This window comes from Puntigrus tetrazona, chromosome 17 (genome assembly GCF_018831695.1).
Source record: "Puntigrus tetrazona isolate hp1 chromosome 17, ASM1883169v1, whole genome shotgun sequence".
Classification (NCBI taxonomy): domain Eukaryota; kingdom Metazoa; phylum Chordata; class Actinopteri; order Cypriniformes; family Cyprinidae; genus Puntigrus; species Puntigrus tetrazona.
In genome coordinates, this window is record NC_056715.1 from 1,641,141 (window position 1) to 1,664,894 (window position 23,754).

A 23,754-nucleotide genomic window follows, 5' to 3' on the forward strand; every position below is an offset into this window, starting at 1 on the left:
GAACCTTATTGTTTTCTTTGGTACGTTTCGTGTTTAAACATATGCACATCTACGTTTATTCTCTTAATATGTTTTCACGAGACGTCTATCTATCAGAAAAGCATGTGACAAATGTATAAATGTGGCTCGCGGTCACTTGTTGGCGCGCCCTCTAATGGCAAGGATGTTAAATGTTGTCGTGTTGCTTGGATACCTGAGAAACTAAGGCGACACATTAACATGAATAACCTACAGAAAACTGAGCGTTAAGAGAAGATCTAAAATATAGACGTGGAGCAATAACAGAGACAGGTGAGTTTTTGTACTCTGTGCCGGTTTACAGAGTGACAAACTCTCATTTTTTCCTTACAAAAAAGAATAGTTGCCTTTAATTGCTTTACCGTCTACTGCTTCAGCCATCATTTGATTTTGTGTCAGGATCAATAAAATGATAAAACATATACAGGACTATACAAGGACTATGCAACCATTTATATATTATTATCATCATCTACACGAGATTTAATCAATTCATAACCAAAATGCATTGTATTTTATTACAAAAAAAAATTAATGAATATTCATTGTGCTCAACAAATGTTCTAAGAACATTTAATTAAATTATTATTATTATTATTATTATTATTATTATTATTTTAATGACTATTTTTATGTTTTAAAAATGTATCTGAACACTCTAAAATTAGTAGTTACATTTAAAAATGCAAGAACAATGAATTATAATTAAAAAAATCCATGAATGATGTAGGCTACAGAGTTTTTGTGCTAGCATTTAATTTGAGAATATTATTCCAGAACCAGAAATAATTCGAACGAACATTCTAATGTTACTGGAATGTTTGTTCATAACTTTGAGAGAATCTTTCCAGAGCATTCTGAAATGTTCTCCGTTACCTGGGTGATTGTTACTGTTGCCGTTGACACATGGGGTTCTGTCTGTCAGCATTCAGGTTTGACTGACAGCTGGTTGGGCAATGGAGGAGTCTGTAATCCAGCGGCACCTCACGCATTATAAACAGGCCACTGAGACGGCACGTGAGGAGCTGGCCGTCCTGCAGACCAAATACAACAAACTCCAATCACAGGTCCTCATACTCACCGGTCATTTGTTGTGTTTTGGATGTCCATTCTTCATGTGAAATAACTAATGCGTTTAACAGCTCTTAGAAAGCCAAACCAAAGTTGCATCTCAGGAAGAGACTCTGAAAAACTTAAGGGACGCCGTGGATCGACATAAAGAGAAAGAGGCGAGACAGGAGTCTCTCATCAGCTCGCTCAGAGAACGCAGTCACAACACAGAGCAGGAGATGCTCTCCATCACCTCCTCCAGAAGCTTCCTGGACATGAGGATACAGACACTTACAAAAGAGAACGAGGAAATCAAGGGGAAAATCGTGGAACTTGATATCAAATCAAAGTGAGCATTTACTGCACGCTACTTGTCCTCACCTCTCTAAAGTACTGAGCTCCATTCTGAGATGCTTTTTTAAACAGTATTTTTAAACTTCGCTGAAAAAGTGCAAACTATTTATTTTGGCATTAAAATAAACACATTTAGTTCAAAGTTATTCAGCTATTTAAATGTGGCTAAAATAAAGGTATTGCAAACCACAAAAAAATTAAAAACAATTTTATACATTTAAATGCATTTAAAAAATGTAGCAAATTCAATTTATTTAGTGTCTTTTTTTTCCTTTTTTTCTTTTTGTTTCTATACTAATTTTAAGTATAATATTTTACTAACGTGCACAAAAGCAACATCAAAATCCAAAGTCTTGACTGGTTATATACACAACACTGAAAACGTATTATAAACCAGGCAGTCGAAGCTTCATCTTTAAATGATTTTATTCTTTAGATTTTGTTTTTAGTAAACAGTCATCACGTATTTGCAGGCAGTGTTTTGCAGAATGCAACAAGGCCAAACAGGAAGCTGCTGAGACCCAGAGAAGATCTGATGATTTTATATCAGCAGTAGCAAGCAAAGTCTCTGTAAATGTGGCAGGAAAGGCAGATCCTATGGATTATATCCTATCTGTGGTGAGTGTTTTGACGTATGCTTTTAACCAATATTCTCACGATGTCTAACGCGTCTCTTTATGATAAGGTGGACGCCTGCTTTAAGGAGAACCACCGAGTGAAGAACAGCGTTTGCGCTTTAGAGGAGAGTGTGAAGCTGTATGAGGTGGAGTGCAAAGCCAGCAGAGAAACAGTCAAGAGACTGGCGACCGATGTAGAACACGAGCAGTCGCTGTCCGCATCAAGAGCCAATGAGCTGAACTCCAGCAGACAGGTATCCTACAGATCAGTAATGCAATTAAATACCATTTTAGAAATCAACAAGCAACATAATATTTCACTTATACTTCTAATTTAAAGGGGTCATCGGATGCAAAATTCACTTTACAAGTTGTTCCATAAATGTGTGTTGGAAGTGTGTACGCATCCATCCTATAATGCTAAAAAAAATGTAAATCCCTATTTTAAAAACCCCTTTCTCAGATGATGTAGTTCTGCACAGGCCCCTCCCACGATATTTGATTGACAAGACCGTCAGACCTTAGACTTGTTGAGTTGTTACGTCATTGTGTCCACTCTGCTTCAGGGGATGTCTCGGATTAAGCGATCAAAGTGTTTAGTTGTTGGATGTAATAATGAATATAGTGAATATATTGACCCCCGACGTCTGAGCCTCTGAAGACGCAGAGGTTTAATGTTATTTGAAGGAACATGCCAATCCCGATCTGCCTAAATGCGTCGAATTCGTGATCCAGCTTCATATACAGAAGATGTGAGTATAAGGGTTTCTGTTAATATGTGCTACCAGTTTTGCTGAAGTTTAAATTCTGCTCGTCACTACACCGCAGAGAAGGGCGGGGCCAGCAGAGCTCATTAGCATTTAAAGCAACATGGACTAGAATGGCTTGATAAAAACAGATTTTGACAGGGTAAAGGTGGTGTTTTTTAAACTACTATTGAGAAACTTAACCAAAGTACTTTTAATTAAGACCCTGAAGAATCATATTAACTTGTAAAATGTATATATGATGACCCCTTTAAGTTTAGAATCATTCATACATGTAAAAATAAAATAAATTTGAAAATCGATAGTTCGGTAATGAATAGTAGTCTGGCTCAGAGGAAGACATTAATCGTGTTTTCTCCCGATGATTAATGGATAATACAAAATATTTAGTTGGAAGCAAAAATGCTATGAAATGCGGAATATTTTGTGCTCAAAAGCCGTTTTATTTGTAAGGAACTGGATATAATCTCCCTGAAGAAACTAAGTTTGGAGAAGGAGAACCAGGGCCTTAAAACGTCCCTGCATGAGTCTGAACTGGCGCTGGCATCTGCGCAGCAGCGCTGTCTTCATTATGAGAATCTCTCTCAAGATCTGCAAAATAAACTCCAAAGCTGCCAGAATGAAGCTCAGGCATCTCACAGCCACTATGAGGCCTTCATGAAGAATGTGGGAGCTCTGCTGGAGTATGAGTCTCGTCCTCCTCAACTTACTCAAAGCGACCTACTGAAGGCACTTACTGCCCTGTGCAGCAGTGAGAAAAGTGCACAGAAGGTAATGAAGGTATCTCGTATTATTATAACATAGATCGCGTTCCTGTTTTGTCACTCCTGTGCTTTCTGTGTGCTCTAGTCTCTGCTGGAGATGGAGGGAAGGCTGGCGGAGGTGGAAGAGCAGTTGTCCAGACACAAAGAGCATAAGTGCAGCTCGGAACAGAGAGAACAGGTGCTGCTGGACAGAATCAAGAGTCTGGAGGACGAGCTGCTGACGGCCGGAGTCTGGAAAGATGGACTGAATCAGGACAAACAGCATGTGAGGAACTGGATTTATACTGTATAAACTCTTTTCTAACCCCTGTGTATCATTTAGAATCAGAACATAATTAGAACGTATCACAAATGGCCTAAAATGAGCTGTCAGTGTTCTTATCTCTGTAGTATCTACGGTTTGTGGAGCAGCTCTCAGAGAAGCTGAAGGTGGATCGTGTTGCTGCAGATCTGGGATTTGATATGAGACTCGAGGCCATTCTTACACGAGCTGAGCAGCTGAGCAGACAAGAAGGGACAGCTTTACTGGAGAACAAGACTCAAATCTACAGCCTTCAGAGAAAGGTCAAAGAGGACATTGAATGGGGTTTATTGTTTTGGTGCATAATCTGTCCAAGGTTTACAAATGAATCCCTCGCTTTATCATGAAACAACGATAGTGCAGAAAGGAAAAATAATTGTTACAGGTTTACAAACATCAGATTTTAATGTAAATGTCTGTAATTTATGTACGTGACATAAGTTAAAATGCAAAAGTCATATTGCAGAAATGCAAATTGTTACATATTTACAAATTATTGGCCAATTTAGACAAATTTCAAAGTGCAGTCTAGTTTTGTAATGTTAATAATTTGATTAGAAAGTTAATTAAAAACAAACATCTGAACAATCAATTCAAATGAAATGTGATTTGTATACGACTTATTGTTTATTCAAAATCTTTAGGTGTATTATATTTGTAATTTTTCTTATACTATTCATTCCTTATACTTTCAGTATAAAACCAATGTAAAAATGGTAGAGTTAATGTAAAATATAAATAAACTTTTAAAATATAAACCATACAACAGTCCTACCTATCGCTTGTATTATTATTGTTATCATAGGTATTTGATTTAATTGGTTTATCATTTCCATGATGCCTGCAGCTTAAAGAACATAAAGAGCATTCAGCAAGTAAAGAGCTTCACCTGGAGCTGCTGAGGAAGAAGATGGTCCAGCTGGAGGAGGAGAAGAGGAGCCGCTCAGCTCTAGCGGTGGAGAAAGATGACGCTGCTTTGTCCTGTAAGAAGCTCCAGAAGCGTGTGGATCGACTGCAGGCAGAGCTGAGCACCTTACGCTTCTCCAACACCGAGCTGAAAGCCCAGCTGTCCCACACCAATGAGCTCAAGGTACAGGGACGAGGCCTGGCCCACAGACCCTCACCAAAAAGAGTCATTTCAGCATAAAATTGCAAACAAAGACCATGTTTTTGGATGAAAGCATCTGCCAAATGCATGAATGTAAATGGTTCTAATTTCAATCCAAATTGTGAAATTCACATTAAGAATTACAAATCAAAGATGAAACATGCACAAATGAAATGTTCACGAGATCAATAGCATGCATTTAGAAAATGGGGTAAAAATATTTTCATGCCATCTGTAAAAGTGCTGATTCACATATACCCCCGGTTTCACAGACAAGGCTTTAGCCTAGTCCTAGACTAAGCCCTGTCTAAAACCGGGCCGTAGAGTGTGGCGATGCTTAAAAGTGCTTAGTTTCTGCTGTCTCTGGTGCAACAAGATCAAAGTGATGGAACAAAACCAAACCATAGAGGAGCAGAGCAAGAACCTGGGAAAGCTTGAGAAGAACAAGGTAAAGACTGAGAAGAAACTGACCACCATCAAGTCAGAGCTGAAAAACCAGGAACTCAGAGCCAGAGATGACATTCAACATGCCCAGAGACTGCTGGACACTCAGTCTAGTGCTATAGCAGATCTCACTCACACCGAGAAGCAGGTACAGAGTGATGCAAGACTACCTGCAGCATATGCACTACTGTAAAAGAGTTTTTTATGTTTTCGAAGTGATCAAGGCTACATTTATTTGTTTCAAAATTACATTAAAACTGTGAAAAATTATTACAGTTTGGAGAACATGCTATATATGTTAATATATTTTAAAATATTTTTATTTCTGTGATGCAAAGCTGAATTAAGTGTCTTAAGTGTCACATGATTCTCAAGAAGTGCTGATTTGCTTCTCAAGAAACATTTCTTATTATAAAAATTGTTAAAAGCTGCTTCATAATTTTTTGGAAACCATGATACGTTTCCCCTAAGAATCCTTGATGAAAACATAAAAAGTTATTTTATTACAACTTGAAATAGAAATCTTTTGTAACATTGTGTTTACTGAAATCTATTTAATAGATCCATGCTCAATAAAATATTAATGTGTTAAAGTACTAATACAAGTACATAGATATGAACAGGAAATGTTCATCATAAAGTAACTAGTATGTTCCTCCCCTGCAGCTGCTGGACTTCTACACGGTGCTGTCTCAGATGTTAGGTGTTGACTGCACAGGATGCGTCCCCAACTATGAAGTCCTTAGAAGGCTAGAGGTTCTGCTTCAGTCAGGTCACTGTCACTGTCCTGCTCGTCTACACCAGCATCACGCTCCTCAGATCTGGGAAGCGTCCTCCATAAACGCTCATTCTCATGCTCTGCCAGCTCCCTCCAGTACAACCTCAGACAGCCCAGCGGCCCCCGGGGATAATAATAACATTTAAGCAACTGTACGTTTTTTTCCTCCCTTGAAATAAATGTTTGTTGACACACTTACTTCTGAAAAGGCAAGTGGCATTGCTTTTTTCCCATGCATTTGCTCTGTGAAAAGGTTTATGGCGGCAACAAATGCACTTGTGCAGCTGTCCACTGTAATTACTACAGTATTATATTTATGACGGTAAATTTAACTGTCATAACTTAACTGTAGGAGGCTCTAAAGTTCCAAAAATATTCAAAAGTTGCTTTAAAGTGCCCCTATTATGGGTTATGAAAGGTTCGTATTTTGGTTTTGAGAGTCTCAAACAACAGCTTGACGTGCATGCAAGGTCAAAAAAACGCTTTTCATTTTTTTAATAATATGCATTTATTTTTACATTATTTGTTCAACGTCTCCCAAGCCATTCATTTTACAATCCTTTTTTCCAAACCCTCTAGCGATTGGTCAATTTCATTCAAAGCAAAGTTCGTGAGCTTTTACTCCAAAAGCGCCACCTAGTGGCAAAGAATGAATGCGCATTTTCATTCAGATCGACAAGTTGGTGGGAAATATACAGATTTTTCATGTTGACGTCAACACGAAAAGGCTTGGGACTCGTTTTAAAAATGACTCATTTCAATGATTAAGGGTCGACGCTTTCTTCTGAGAGACAATGACTTTATACCCCAGGATTTATCTGCTTTCTGTAACTGCACCATTCTGAGAACAAAAAGCACCTCCTACTATTTATAGTAATTAAAAAGCAATTAAAAATTGCATGCATGCATCATATTATTAATGGCAAGCATTTCATTAAATACTAAGCATGGTGTTGATGTTAATGAATGAGACTACACCAAGTTTGCAACGGTTTGATGTGTTTACCCAACTAACGTTTACCCAGTGTTCAGCTAATGCTCCCATTAAGACACAGCAATGTTGTTTCTGAAGACATCCAGTTATTTTACAATTTTAAATGTTAAAAGAGAACATTGCATTTTAGCATTTTGCAAACATGGAAGCTACTTTTGAATGCTCGCTGTATGGGTACAAAGTAGAAAAAGCATTTTCTGAATGTTTTTAAAGACCAGATCATTTTGAATGAACATTATATTAAGATTACTGGAAGTGTGTTCATTCATAACACTGAACCTAGTCAAGTTCTGAGAACGTTCCCTGTTAACTGGTTAATATTACAAACAAATCATTTTAGCGTTTAAACGGCGACTCCATCAGAAAATTGATAAGAAAACAATTATGATTCACAATTAAGCAAATTATGGTCATTCAGTCTTTAATTGTAATGAAAAATACTTATCAGCAGGTTATGTGTATATCATAGGTGTGTTTTCATTGCGAAGGTTTCTTAGGCCTTAGCAAACTGTACATACATAAATATCCTTTTCTTTGATATCAGTGGTTTACATACAGTAAAGTATATTCATGACACAGTTACCTTGAATATTACAGCAGGTTAGTTAAGATCGAAAATGAAAAATAAACGAAGGATTACTCCAATAAAATCAACGATTTTAAAACCAAAGGATGACCACATGCCAAAAATACATATAAAAAATAATTGCAATATAGAGTTCATAAATTTTTTTATCTTCTCTTTTTTACAAGTTTTTCATTTGATACAAGCAACCCGACACCTTTAAATTTTTACCCAATAAACTTGATCTTTCCGTGATTAAAAAAGGCCTTTAGACCCGATTAACTCGCGGTGTTGAGTCAGTACCCTACGCTCTAGTTTCCTCCTTCCTATCAAACATGGAAGAACATCAGTAGCGCTAACGAAACTTGTCTGACAGCGGTTTTCAGTGCAATAGGCTTCGTTCTAACATCTACACGAGACTCGGTGACGGACTGTAAAATTAGCAGCTGTACAAGGACACGATAATGGCTGCCAAACTCAGAGGCAGTTGTCAATTTAGAGGGAAACCCGACGCTGAGCCGCCGAGCTCATATAGGCGGAGGCCCGTTGGTGTAGCTGAGCATTGGGTGGAAGGAACGGGCGAAGTTGTTGAGTTGGGCACAGCTGTAGTCGTACTCAGACGTAGGCACGAGACAGGCCACCACCACCACCAGCAGCAGGAAGATCTGCAGCGGAAGTGCGGCCCAGAGCACACGCTTCAGGAAGGTTTTGCACCAGGATGGTGGTTCTTCCTCGTCAGAATGGGAGGAACCGGATCCAGCGGCGTTGCGAGACCTGCTGTACACGAGACGGCACAAGAGGTGGAAGAGCTTAGAGGCAAAACTAGGTGAATGGGAGAAATTGCATTGGTTATCTAGCTATTCCTAACTGTAGCTAAAGTAAAGGGCTTTGTAGATTCACAAAACACTACGCTCTTAAAATGAAAGGTTCGCTGGACATTGGGCATTGATGGTTCCGTGAAGAACCTTTAACATCCACGACACCTTTTTATTCCACAAAAGCTTCTTTATAGTAGACGAAAGGTTCTTTGCGGAACCAAAAATGGTTCTTCTGTTGCAAAAAAATGCCTTTTTGGAACCTTTATTTTTAAGAATGTAAACAGGCTTTTTTATTGGATAGGACCATTTCCCTGTGCGTATTTCTTAAAAGCTGCCCAAGCCTGACGCAGATAGAGTTAGTTTGAGGTCTTCAGTAGCGTTTAAAAGCAAAGGGGCCATTTTGAGAGAGTTTGTGTGTTTTTTTTTTGTTAAAGCGCTGTTAAACAGAGAGCATGCTAACAGGAAAAAGAGTTTTCATTAATATAAATAATTTGGGGGTGCTGTTGCCTAATGGTTAAAAAATAAGTTGGAAAAACTAAAATGCTGTACGTTGGAACCCAACACGATGCAATTCGTGGGCGATCAAAGAAGCTTTTAAGATGGATACTTACACCTTTCTTACACCATACAAGATGACTGGAATAAACAGTTTGCTTCACTACACTGCTTTAGATACAAATGACTGATTGAATCAATAATTATTAGAAAGTGACACATACGGTCATCTTTACTGCAGTTTAATGCTGTATAGATTTCCAAAATATAAAACTCCCTAATTCCGTGCATTTCTTTTTACATCTTTTTAAAATAATATTCAGAGTATAATATTTATCAGTGTTACATAAACAATTACCCCACAGTGATTTACAAATAATAATTGTATATAATTATTGTAAATAATTGTCTTACAGGCATAGTTCACCTGAAACTGAATATTCTGTCATCATTTGCATGTCCTTCAAAAATGTATATCTTATACTAAAATATAACAAATCAATTAAACAACCTATAATAAAAGCATGTCTTATTATAACATGATTCAATCATTTCATTATGAATAAGCATCTTTAAAGGGCCATAATGGGATTAAATCTTATATTAATGGGACAATAGACTTGCATAAAAATATCTTAATTATTAACTATTTTTTAAAAAATAATAAACTAGATTATGTTATATTTAATATATAAAAATATACTTAATAATTTTACTTAATTATTATAAACTTATTTATAAGTTGTAATTTCACCATGACCCACTATATATATATATATATATATATATATATATATATATATATATATATATATATATATATATATATATATATATATATATATATATATTTTCAACATTTCATAACAAAGAAAAAAATATATATAATGTGATAATATTGTGAATAGGAATTTTTAAAGGGGACACACTGGCATTTACACTTATGGGATTTTATAAAATCTTAAATATCCTAATAATTATTAATAATTATTTTATTACAAAAAAATCTTAAAATTTTACTATGGTACACAAAATATGTGAATAACCTTATTTATTGCTGATATATCATGGTAAATCAGATTTTGCTACTCCTTTCAATTATCTCAAAAAAAAAAAATCTCATTGTTAAACTTATTTTATATTGAAAAAAATCTTCACCATAATTGACCATAACCCACTGCATGCTGAATCGTGGGAAAACAAATTTTTGGCTCGTATGAGAATAGGTCCTCCGAGAGAAGAGAGTCTCTGTAAGGCACATTCACGTTTCTCTAGCATGTCATCAAACTGCACGGAGGAGGGAGAAGATGATTGATTAGTCGGTGAAAGAGCAGATGTGACACACCAGAGAGAGAAAGAGGAAGTTGCCGAGATTGTTCATTGCAGACGCTTGCTGAATAGACAAGAAAAATGACCGGCTCAGCAGCAAGCAGCCTAGCGTATCCATATTTACAGCCGCAAAATATAGAAAACAAGCACGCTTTTTGGTCTGGTGCATGAGCTCCCTTAGCAGTGTCTATCTCAGCTCCCTAACCTGAGCAGTGTCTAGAATCACAGAAGATGATGGAAGTCATCAGCATGAGCCTGGAGGTGGGTAATATTTCTGCATGCGTGACACATGCCACCGCAAGCGTGGTCTGTCAGGTTTGGAGGACACTGTCCACTGGCGCTAGGGGCCTACGGTCAGGTCATAGGTTGAGTTCCATTATCTTCCAAGCGTTCTAGAAACCAGGAGAAAGGTACCTGTGAAGTGGACTGCTCACACAGGCTCCGGGCTGTGACAGACTACTTTTGCCCCGTGGCTGTTTGCAATGAACAGGGGGGTAAAAGAAAGAAAGAATGTTTCAGTCCAGGCAAATAAAGACAAAGCTACTGATGAGAAGAACCCAAAAAAAGAAGAGCACCAACAAAATTAAATGAGGAGGTGACAGCACTTCTATGGAGACAAAGAAACTGGTTCTTCGTGACACCCTTCTCAGAAAAAGAGGGATACTTCAATAAATTAAAAAAAGGGCTTTGAGGAAGTTTTAAGCTCATTTCGTCTGTTTTCTGAGAGTGAATCTCAAAATCTCAGGTCATATTTTACCCAGGACAAAGGCAGGAATGCAGTAATACAGCGTAAAGGAGTAGCGTGAGCCTTCAGATTAATTGTTTTATCATTACAATATATGAACAGTTGATTTGCAAAAACATATAACTCAGTTTTAACAATTCTCATCATGTTTTTTCGTTATGCATTCCAATTAATCTCAATCAAACTATAGTTTTTTTGGTTATAAAAGAATAAAAACATGATGAAATTAAAAAATAACTTTTTTTGTAAATAAACCATTTATCTATTTTACATCATTGCAGTATCTATTTATCTATATACAGGATGCTCCATATATATAATTTATTTATTATAATTATTTTATTATAATTTAATTATAATTATTTATTTTATTTATATAAAATATATTTATTATTAAAATATATTAATATATTTAAAATGTATATATATATATATATATATATATATATATATATATATATATATTTTTTTTTTTTTATTACAATTTTATTTTAATGATAATAATTAAAATATATATACATACATAAATGCATTTCTGTGATCGCTTGTGAATTAATGCATCATTGTATTATTAATTATTATTAATAATCTCATAAGAATTCTTACAAGTAAAATGAAAAAATATTAAAATAACAAAAAAATATCTGGTTGAAAAAAGTAACATCTGGATGCTTTACAGTAATAACGTGTTTTAAGGTTTATAATCGTTATAGCCGTTAAAATGTTAATAGACCGAAAAGGATTTTAATGCTAAATTATGAGGTTAAATATGACCTGGACGTTTTTTTATTCATAGAACCAGTATTCCTTGATGGCTACAGTGTGGGGATCTAGAATAAACATGAATGTGGGAAATGAGTGGAGGAACAAACCAAGCCAGAATTTAAGGGAGTGATACGAGTGGGACTAGTTGTTCAAAGGATGCAAAACGCATTTAGATCAATCAATATGATGTAAAAAAAACACAACAGGAACGAATCACATCTCCAGTTTTGATTCGGCTCTTGCATTACAGGAGAGCATGCTGGGAAGGTCCTGTGTTTTGGAGGAAGTCTGAGTAACATACTAATAACGTGTCAAGAGTGTTCGTGGAGGCCAGGTTCCAGGGACATACGAGTGTCAGACTATCGGCTCAACGTGACAAGCAAGCACTGATCTCTGAAGGGGTGAAGTGTTACCGATCGCTGGCGACTGGGCGTGCTGCGTCCAGACACGGGGCTCAGGGAACCGGAGGTGTCCAACTCATCAGCAGAGGACCAAGATGACAAGTCCTGCGGAGATTGTGTGTGGTGAGACGGGATTGAGTTTAGATCAACCCAGAAAACTTGTTTGTTACTTGATATGAACTGAAATCATATTAAAAATGAAAACTCTAAACTTATTTTATTTTGGATAGCTGCCAAGACAACATTTAGTTAGTTTAACTAAACAAACAATATTAACATATATTAATATTAACTATGCAGAAATAAAAAAAAAAAAATATATATATATATATATATAATATATATAATATAATAATTTATATATATATATATATATATATATATATATATATATATATATATATTATATACATATATATATATATATATATATATATATATATATACATATATATATATATATATATATATACACACACACATTATTTTTACATGCATACATGCATTTTTTAAACTAAACTAACTCAAAGTCTTCTATTACAATATTTGAATATTATGATAAATAATGTTTGTTGTGTATTGTTTCAGTATATTAACACTGGTGCTGTCAAAATAAAAGTTTTTGCTTACATGATGTGTGTGTACTCTGTATGTTTTATTGTATGTATATATCAGTGCACACGTGTGCATGCATCTTAAAACATCTGTTTATATATTAAATATATTTATATACTATATAATTTATATGAATATAAATATATACACATGTGAATATTTTCAAAATATATGCCGTCTGTGTGTCTTTATACGAACATAATAAATATATACACGCATATATTATTTAAACAAAAACTTCGATGTGGTTATTCATGCGGTTAACCATGTGGTTAATTAATACTAATATAAATATGATTTATATCCATAATGATCATTTAAATGATTTTACGTCATATCCTCCCACTGATTTAAAAATGTTACTTTTAATGAATTATCTCTATATATTTTTAGCCCACTGTGTGCATCAGTGTATTTTTGTATCTCACCTGCTGACTGCTGCTGATGTCCAGGGTCTTCAGCAGCTCTCTGATGTCTCTCGTCACCTCCTTCAGCAGCAGCTTGAGACGGTTCCCGATCACATGCACCTTCTCTTTGGCTTCCAGACAGTCGCTGCCCTCCGAGTGGACGAGCAGCTGAAGGGACATGTCCTGCAGGGACGCCACCTTCATCTGCGTGTCCAGCAGCTCCCGGCGGATTAGCTGCGGAACGATCAGCGTTTAATCACAGCGACCTACCTACGCGTGTCGTAACCCAAATGCTGTCGCGGCGGTTTACCAGCAGTGTTTTGTGATGCTCCTGCAGGGTGTCGCTGTCCTGAGCGTGGTCGATCGGGACGATCTCGTTCCTCCTGCGATCGATGTTCTCCAGCCACAGGAGCAGGCCGTGACTCATCTCGTGGAAGTCCTGGAGATGACAGGAAGCTCTGTGATTTTGAAGCCCTGGACATTGCCGAGAGCAGTATTCGTGAATGATGAAGCTTCTTGCCTGGCACTGCATGAGAGCGTGCTGGAGAGCGCTCCTCCACTCGTCCAGAGAGCTGCCGAGACGCTCCCAGCGGTTGTTCATCTCCTTCAGCCGCCGCTGCAGGTCTCGAGCCTCGTCGCTGTCCGACTGCACAAACTCGGCGCTGCAGAGATTAATGGACAGCACGATGGCCTTGCGCTTATCCAGAGCCTTCTGCAGCTCCTGCGCGGGTTAACAAAGAAAGATAACGTGCTAACCTTTACTAAGGATAACAGTGATTCAAAGGTATATCAAGGGATTAGTCTATTACTGTTAAAATACTTTTTAATTACCTTTTTATTTTTATATTTTCAGTTGTCATTGTAATTTATTGTAAGTCATTCTGTTATGTGCTGCAGGTATTTTAATCAAATCTTATAAAATAAAATTATATTTAGCTTTGGTTTATTTTGTATTTCAGTTTTAGCAGTTTTAAGTATTTTAACTTGAACTCATTTATTTCAGTGCTAAGTTCTTTCATCTATGTATATTTCACATATTAATATATTTAATTTTTCTTCAGTTAATGAACATAATTTTATATAAAATATTTTTAATTATCATTCATTAATTAATTATATATATATATATATATATATATATATATATATATATATATATATATATATTTTACATATATATATATATATATATATATTTACATTTTCTCAGTATTTAGCATTTTCAATATTCACATTTTATTTTGAACTTTGATTTAAGTTTCTCAAGTTTCTATTGGATGACCAACAAGCAAGGAGATTTTAGTTAGCAGTTTTGTCCTTTTATTATACATGATTCTGTCCAATTTAACCTAGCTTTATTGCTGTAATTGAAGCAATTTAGCTCTTAAGTAATAGTTGCACTTCTATATTAGTCTGACCTTGAGTTTCTTGATGCGGAGCTCGATGGTCTGTATGTCGGTGCTGAGGTCCAGACCCCGCTGCTGCTCCAGCTCTTCTTCTGCCTGGTCCAGCCAGCAGCAGATGCTGTTCAGGTCAGAGTTGAACTGCTGCCACTGCTGCATGTTCTGCTTCATGCGCATCTCTTTACTGAGAGCCTGAGCCTGCAGCAGCTCCCAGCGCTCGATCACACCTGACAGACCGCACAAATGCATCTGGATTACACTGTATAGCAACATTATACCATACATCGAAATCCGTCCTTCAATATTCCCTTTAATTATGAAATGCATGCTGTTCTAAAGAATGCAAATCGTGCAAGTTATAGTTAGTTTTAGTTTTTATAGTTTTATTTTCATATATGATATAAATGCATATTGTAGAAACAACAGTGCAAACGTAATTATGCTTTAACAAAAGCAAATCTAGTGAGAGAAAGAAAAAAGAAAAAAACAACAACCCAGAGCTGTCTTATTATTATTAAAGAATAAAAAGCATAAAAAATAATGTATATTCCTTCAATTATTCCACAATAAGAGAAGGTAAATGCTCTAAAAAAGTGCCTAAAATATTTCCTAACATTGAATATATATATATATATATATATATATATATATATATATATATATATATATATATATATATATATATATATTTTTTTTTTTTTTTTTTTTTATTAAATATATATATTATATATAGCTAATCTCTTATGCAACATATATGTTTATAATGACACACTATGGCTTATATACTTTCGGCATTAGTTTAAAGATTGGACATGCACAGAATATGATCTGGTTTAGTACCTGAAGTTTGGGACTCTGAGCTGTTGGGGTTGACGAAACCTGATATCTTGTCCTCCTCTTCTTTCAGCCCAAATCCCACTCGCTTTACTGCATCTATACTGCCACGACATTCTTCAAGAAGACGCATCTGAGAGAATAACAACAAGTCATGTATTTCAATGCTTTCTTATGCAAATCCCATTTTTGCTGTGCCGAGAGTAGAGCATTACTCACATAACCCATGTAGGTGGCGTCCAGCTCAGGGCCGGTGGGAGTCCGGCTGCGTATGATGTTCTCCGTCTGCTGCAGATGGAAGCAGCTGGTGTTGAGAACTTTATCCAGCTGTCTGATGTGAGTCTCCAGTGATCCAGCGTCACCTGCGGAGGAACATCAGACTGGGTATCAATGGAGGAAGAGCGGGAAGTTGCTCTGAGCTGCGTTTGGAGCCGTGTTCTCTTTCTCAGGCCTGATGCGGTGCGTGATCAAGAGAAGTCACACCAGTGCTTTCTCATTAGTCAAACATACTAAGTGATTCTAATCAAACGTATCATTAGTCAAAGCAGTTTACAATCAGAGTGAATATAAGCACTGCTCTTCAGGATGCCATCAATACCCCAAGTTTGCGCATTTATTTATTCAGGCAATTCGATTAGGAATTGCTTTTTTATTTACAGGACGTAAATATTTGCATGGCAATTTAGTAGAGAATTATCATTAACATAATGTTACTGATATTATATTTCCATTCTCATTACTGCGATGCAAAAAAATATTTAAATTGTGCATTTTTAAAAAGCTATATTTTAAACCAGTGTTGTTACTGTTAACCTAAACTATGAAAAAAAGTTAACTGAAATAAAATAAATAAATAAATAAATAAATAAATAATAAAATAAAATATTACATACATTTAAATTTTTAAATGTTGCTTTGACAACTGACGGAAATGTAAAAAAAGTATTAAAAAATAAAATAAATTCAAGCTAGTAATAAAATAATAATAATAATAAAAAAGACTACAACTTAAACTACTAAAATCAACACAGGAAATAAAAAGTAAAAGTTAAATCAGAATAGTAATAAATACTATAATAGTATACATAATAAAATAAACTGATTTATAAATAAAAATCTAACAATGTGAATTTAATTAAAAAAATGTAATTCTCAGTAATGAGAAAAATTCAGGGGGGAATTGCTTTAGAATTTAAAAATGTAAAAAAAAAAAAAAATAATTAATTGGTCCAAAATGATCTGATTTCAGATTAAAATTTGATTTTGATATCTAAAATTCTTCCTTTAGACCAGCATAACCATTAAAATTACTAAAATTAGATTTTCAAAGCACTTGATTTAAAAGGATTTGACAATTTTCTCTGATTGCAAAATACTGTGAGTAATGCTATCGATTTTGCAAATCCAAAAGCATTAGAAATCAAGAACGAACACCAGAGTGAACTCAGTGGGCATCGACCTGTGACACTACATGCAGACAGTAGAGAACTGATTATTAAAGTTAACACACTGTGAGAAGCAACGCAAATCAAAGGAGAAGGGTTAGAAAATACAGCCGATGGTCGCAGCACTCTGTGCTTTGATTCGGTTTGTGAGTAGAAACTAAAGACCACAATCTCAGGCAACAGACTAGTGAGTGAGTCTCAGATTCTGACTGCTGTTGCCTACCAGCGCTGGACCTCAGTGTCTGCTCAGTAAGTTTTAGATATGCCTCAGGACTCTCTGGAATCACTACATCTGAAAGAAACATATACATGCATACAATACAAACGTGACTGAATGCTAAAATCATCTTCTACCGCCACCAGTTTCAGACCTTCATTAGGTTTAATTTACACCCTCTTATTCTCTCTCTTCTGTTTATAGGGCTGAAGATCTCAGACTGACCTGAGAGGGCAGACGCTGAGCCCTGCAGGTATCCGTCTTCTCCCTGATCTCCGGGTTCGGAGGACAAGGCTCTGCTGGCGCTCTCCAGACCTCGGCTCAGGTCGTAGTCGTGGTCCCACTCCAGAGGGATGGAGTCCACGCTGGCTGGAGTGTCTCGGCCCGAGCGCTCGGCCCGTAGAGGAGCGGCCAGCGACGCGGAGCGACTGGACGAGGGCAGAGGGGACAGGAAACCGTCGCCCAGACGCTCGCTCCACGGAAAGCTGGACACGTCGGCAGGCTCGTCCAGATCAAACTCACGGTCCGAGTACGAGACGTCATGCTCGTCGTCTGTGAGCTGGTTGAAGAAAGAGAATTCAGAGCGGTTTGTGAGATCAAAATCTGGACTAAACTCATTAAAGTGGATGAAATAAAATACGTGCACATGCGTGACTAACTAAAAAAATAACAAGTCAGCAAACAAACGAGCCAATCTGAATTAAAATGATATATTTTAATAAATAAAATAGAATAAACTAATTAATTAATGTATATGGTTAACAAATAAAAGGTAAAAATAAATACGAAAAATAGAATAAATAAATGAATACATATATAAAGATATAAATGATAGTAGTCATAAATAAAAAGTAAATATAAATAAAAATGATACAGATCAAAGTAAAATAAATAAATGTAAACACGGATAAATATAAATAAACCAGTAAATACGAACAAACAAACAAGTAAATAAATAAAATATAAATATATATTAAAACAAAATTAACTGAATAAAATAAATAGAAAACATAAATAGAAATGTTTATAAAAATATAAATAAATAAGGTAAATATAAATTTAAATATTACATATAAATATAAACATTACATAAACAAAAAACAATATATATATATATACACATATATATATATATACATATATATATACATATATATATATATATATATATATATATATATATATATATATATATATATATATATATATATATATATATATAATAATAATAAAGGGAGGCAGGTAGGTACATATAAATACATCTGAAAATAGAACAAATTGACAAACAATTCCAAAGAGAACTCCAATATCAGTCAGAAAAAAGGATCTGATGTAATTAAAGTACCGGTAATCGTATAAGTTTCTTGTAGTAGCGCTCCACACGTCCAAACACTTCCTGGCAGTAACGCTGCAGTTCTTCAAGTTCTTCCTCGATCACGGCCGCATCTATCGGCTCACACTTTTCCAGAAGAGCCTCCCCCTGCTGGAATATGAGGTCAATCTTGGCTGTGTTCAGAGTGATCTCCTGTTGGAACGCCTGGACGCAGAAGAAAACCTCGATAAGCGACTGTCACAGGAGATAGGGAGAACACGTGCAGTAATAAAGGCGTAAGAGACGTACCCTCAGCTGTTTGATTTTGGCCTGGACGTCACACTCTGAGAAATGCTCAATGTTGGTTAACTGCAGGTCCATCTCTGTCAGCCAGACCAGGATACAGTCTCGTGCCGTCTCAAACTCCTCCCGCTGACATATAAAGTGCTGCGGTGGACAGAAAAAATGCCTCAAAAATCTGATTCAAAGTAAAAGCCTATTTGCATTTATCTAACGATAATAATTGTAATAATACAATAATTTTTTTGTTTTGCAATTGTTGATTTACCCAAATGGATTAAAAGGTTAATTAAAAATATATAATATTGTATTCTACATTGATTTATTGAAGAATGTACATAATTATATATAAAGCATAATAATACAAATACAAAATTACATATATAATTATAAAAAAAAAAAAAAAAAAAAAAAAATATATATATATATATATATATATATATATATATATATATATATATATATATATATATATATATATATATATATATAACTTTATGATTTATTACATTATTTTTACTTATAGAATTTTTGTTAGAAAAATATAATTTTTAAACATTGTACTTGCAATAACAATAATAATATTTTAAATACACAATTTAAAAGGTAAACTATATATTTTGATTCCAAGAAATGATTATAATTACTCCGTCAAACAATTAATCATGAATAATTGCATCCAAAATAAAAGTTTTGGTTTACGTAATTTATGTACTGTGTGTATTAATACATATAGTATATATTATGAAAATATTTACAGGTATATACATTTATATATTTATATTCTTTTCATTTCATATCATATATAAATATATTTAATATATTAACATAACATATTTCCTAAATATGTGCATGCATTTGCGTTTATATGTAATAAATGTACACAGTATACGCACATATATTACATTTTCAAAAACATTTAGATGCAGTTAATCACGATTAATCAGTTGACAGTGCATTTGATGAATTATCTTAGAATTAAAAAGCTCATTATAAATGAGCTCTGTACCTTTAGCCTGCGTAGGACGGAGGACACTCGTCTCTGCAGGTTATCCCAGCGCTGGTTGGCGTTGTGGGCCATTTCTCTCAGACTACAGGCCGCATCGGTGCGATTCTCACGAGCCAGTCGCTGGTACTGTTTATTGATCAGCTCCAGCAGCGTCAGATTTTCATGCACCTGCCGCTGGAACGTCTACAGAAACGCAGAGCGTTAATATCACGAATCTGCTCGACAGTACTGCGTTCGTTCATTCAGTCCAGATGATCTTACCTCAAATTTCTTGAGCTCCTCTTTGGCAACAGTGTAAAGGACACCTGAAGAGTTTGGCAGCGCGGCTGTCTTCTCCGACAACATCAGCCACTCCTCGAAATGGGAGTAGTCATCGAGAAACTTCTGCCAGAGACGCCACGTCTCCTCAATCCTTTCAAGTGAGCACAATTTAGGGTTAAATCGCTCATTTAGCACAATGATTGTACGAAGCTATAAAAAAAACTATCAAAAATATATTTCATTAAGTGAAAAAAGCAAGCTCAAGTAGATTAATAGCAAAAATGTTTAGGACGCTGAGCAACATTTTGGTTTAAATTTGTCATTTAGCTGAATTTTTGCATGAAGCTGTTAAAAACAAACTGAAATATAAACACGAAAATGCAAAATGATAAACAAAATTTAAGTTTAAAATTGCAATTGACCACATAAACAACACAAAAGGTGTATTTACCACTGTTGTCATTAACTAAAACTATTGCAAAATGAATTGAAAGCTGAAATAGATAAAATAACAACAGAAAAGTATAAAATATAATATAAAACAGGACAAATGTTGCTGAAACTGAAATAAAAATAATTTAGATTGTATTAATTATAAATGCAAGTACTAAAATTGTAAAATTAAAACTGAAATAAAGCTAAATATACAAAAAATTAACTAAGGTCCCATATTATATTAAGTTGCCTGTACTTTTAAATTAATAATTTGGTACCAAATTTTTACAATGTAGTTATTAGGGGTGCATGATTATGAATTGTCGATTATTATTAATAATAATTGTCGAAATTGTAATTGCAACAATTAATTACGATTATCACAATTTACACTGAATGATATTGTTTGAAGCAACTGCATGCCGTATTTGTAAAAATTGTTTATAAAAAACAAAACAAAAAAACATCTTAAGTACTAACATACAGGTAATTGGACTTTTAACGATTAATTGCCACAAAATCGATTATTGGTGCAGCCCTAGTACTTACATTTCTTAAAAATGACATCTGTAATGAATTTCCATAATAACATTTACAGTCACACTGTTGACCCGTCCCTTACACCTTAACCTACCCATACCTCCTAACCTGCCCCTAACCTTACCCGTATCCACCTCAATAGCAGCTGAAGTGTTTTGCCAAACACAATAAGCAGATCGTGCTTTTTTTTTTTTGCGAGCACACAGCAGTTAAAGCCACCTAACATGAAGTGAGACCAAATCTATACAAACTGAAACTATGGGTCATACTTGAGTCTCCTCTCCATGGACATGGCACAGATGGTCCTCCAGCGGCGGTCCAGGCTGCGCGTGGCCTGCTGGATGGAGTCACACTCGGCGTCTGTAGCGCACGCGTCACAGTCGTGGAGCAAAACCTCACACAGGTTCAGCACAGACGCCACGCCTGTGCTGTGCTTCTCGATGTCTCTCTGCAGCTCCTGAACGAAGGCGGCAAACAACGGTTAGTCTCAACCAAACCGACGAGGCTGCTTTATTTTTGAATGCGCTGTGTGCGTGTGTGTGTGTACCTGCTGTAGATCCATTTTCCTCTGGATCTCCTGGTAGTCGCAGGTGTCGTAGACGATGGGACGGGACAGTGCGGTCTCGATGTGGCCGAGCCAAGAGCGCAGACTGTTCATGTTCTTATCCAACTGCTGAACGGCCACTAAAGTCTCCCGAAGCTTCTTCACCCTGAATAAACACAGAAATGATCAGCCTTTTCACAATATACAGTCTACGCCTATGTGCAGTATACTATTTTACAGCTTTAGATCAATCGAAAGTTTTGAGGTGAATGTGTAGCTGTCAGTGGGAATCCTGTACTTAGTAATCACAGATTCAACCCATCTTGGAATATATGACCCGAAAAATTATTTTCATTGTATATTATCATCTGAACTAGGAAGTGACATCATGTTACCAAAGGTGATTAAATCTAACTATCGGTTAGCTCATATAACCATCAGACCATGGCAGTTATTGTTGTTGTTATATTTTATCCTCAAATTATTAACGTTAACGATATTAACATTATTAATGTTAAATAATGCGCCTCAGCCGAATGGCATGACGTAAAGACGAATTTCCCTCAAAAACCTACCCGTACCACTCAAAATATTTATTTTTTAATTTTTAAACAAAAAGATTATGGACTGCAGCTTTAACTAAAAAAACGTAAAAAAAACACTTTCATTGCTTGGAATAAAGAAAACATGATCGGAAAAAAAATATATAAACATTTTATTTGATTTAAATTAGTTGCCAAGGCAGCGTTTAACTCGATGCGCTAAAATTACATCTAAAACTTCGATCAAAAATGAACAGACACGACAAGAAGCATTTATTAAAAATGCAAAAAAATGACAAAAACCCAAAACAAAACCACAACATATTTAATTAGTGAAACGATCTACATTTAAAATAAAAAAAGCAAATATATATGTGTAATGTAAGCTAAACACAACGGAATTTTGAGTATAAATTGTGTGAAATAGTGCTGATAGCAGTGTGTGTTACAATACCTGGCCCCAATGAGGTCGAGCAGATGCTGCCAGCGTTCGTTGACTTTGCCGAGTTTGTGTTCGATGTCAGAAGCTTTGCTCTCATGACTGGCCCGAGCTAAACGTTCACCCAGCAGCTGGAGATCGTGTTTATTCTCCTGAACCACCGCCACCTCCTCCTGATAGTCCTGAGGGTCAGAGAAACATGGAAAAAACATTATGCTGTTTATATATATATATATATATATATATATATATATATATATATATATATATATATATATATATATATATAACACAAAAGAAGTGTAATTACCTTTCGTAATTTCTCAATCATCTCTTCAATGCTGATGTCTCCATTCTGGGATACTTTGCTCTCCATTTGCGTCAGCCACTCACACAGCTCCTTGTATTTATCATTGAAGAAGGCCCATTCATTCAGCTTCTCGCTCACCTGCTGTCGGCGCAGACACAACTGAACAGACAAACACACAAAAACATGCGCCTTCAGTCATGTCAAAATACAGTCGAGCATTTAAACCAAATCTAAGCAGATTTCATCGAATGTCTAGCCACAACGTCACTCTTAAAGTGCAAAATTAAAGTCTACTCTGTAGACCCTTTGAAAGGAAACCCTTTTGAAGGAAAGACAGAAGAGCTTACCAGAGCATCTTTAAAAATAGAGCATGAGTGAAGAGTTTCTGACAGCCCGTAATTACAGTTAGATGTTTCTACTGAGATATCAAACGTGCGCTCACATCCTGTGGTATCTCATCTCACGCACCGGATGCCACAGACACAGAGAGCGCATAAAAACTCTTCATGCTTTGCATTCAGGTTTCACTTTGAGCTAAAACCGGGTGCTTTGCATTGCTCTCCACTAGCAAGAAAGTAAGGTAATACATTCTGCTAAAAATGCTGCATGAGTGAGCTTGAAAACATCATGTGGATGTGTTTTAAAACCTGACCAGCTTCCTATGGAGTCCAGAAAGCGTATGCGCCTATGATGTTTAGGTTTTGAAAGCGTTAGAGCCGATAAAGCAAGCATACGTAGTAAAACATTGCCACCTAATGGCCAGGGTCCAGTCACATGAAAACCCTTAATTAAAAGGTTACGGTCCCCTTAGTAAAACATGGGTTTTTT

General features: G+C 35.6%; 2 protein-coding genes across 2 annotated transcripts in view; one reads left to right on the plus strand and one right to left on the minus strand.

Annotated features, from left to right (window-relative positions):
- The first annotated feature begins 194 nt into the window (after positions 1–194).
- Positions 195–7,454, plus strand: ccdc170 (coiled-coil domain containing 170). Its single transcript, XM_043263467.1, has 11 exons — positions 195–291; positions 944–1,085; positions 1,161–1,417; positions 1,896–2,040; positions 2,108–2,293; positions 3,260–3,577; positions 3,656–3,835; positions 3,961–4,134; positions 4,719–4,961; positions 5,356–5,571; positions 6,090–7,454. The coding sequence occupies exons 2-11, from the start codon at positions 975–977 to the stop codon at positions 6,345–6,347; spliced, it is 2,088 nt and encodes a 695-aa protein (XP_043119402.1). The 5' UTR covers positions 195–291; positions 944–974; the 3' UTR covers positions 6,348–7,454.
- Positions 7,455–7,599: 145 nt separating this feature from the next.
- syne1b (spectrin repeat containing, nuclear envelope 1b) overlaps positions 7,600–23,754 on the minus strand; it is a 100,828-nt gene continuing 84,673 nt past the window's right edge. Inside the window, 19 exon segments of the mRNA XM_043263468.1 lie at positions 7,600–8,537; positions 10,817–10,875; positions 12,326–12,418; positions 13,357–13,569; positions 13,646–13,774; positions 13,856–14,056; positions 14,754–14,965; positions 15,579–15,705; positions 15,792–15,934; positions 17,241–17,309; positions 17,460–17,793; positions 18,580–18,771; positions 18,856–18,993; positions 19,856–20,038; positions 20,117–20,267; positions 21,361–21,548; positions 21,639–21,801; positions 22,632–22,798; positions 22,927–23,085. Coding sequence (XP_043119403.1) covers positions 8,288–8,537; positions 10,817–10,875; positions 12,326–12,418; positions 13,357–13,569; positions 13,646–13,774; positions 13,856–14,056; positions 14,754–14,965; positions 15,579–15,705; positions 15,792–15,934; positions 17,241–17,309; positions 17,460–17,793; positions 18,580–18,771; positions 18,856–18,993; positions 19,856–20,038; positions 20,117–20,267; positions 21,361–21,548; positions 21,639–21,801; positions 22,632–22,798; positions 22,927–23,085 — 3,171 coding nt within the window. The 3' untranslated portion in view covers positions 7,600–8,287.

Excerpts from the sequence above, each read along its gene's own strand:
- ccdc170 (XM_043263467.1), top strand. The coding sequence starts at position 975 with ATGGAGGAGTCTGTAATCCAGCGGCACCTCACGCATTATAAACAGGCC. Across the intron at positions 1,086-1,160 it reads ACAACAAACTCCAATCACAG|CTCTTAGAAAGCCAAACCAA; the intron begins GTCCTCATACTC and ends TGCGTTTAACAG. Across the intron at positions 4,135-4,718 it reads TCTACAGCCTTCAGAGAAAG|CTTAAAGAACATAAAGAGCA; the intron begins GTCAAAGAGGAC and ends TGATGCCTGCAG.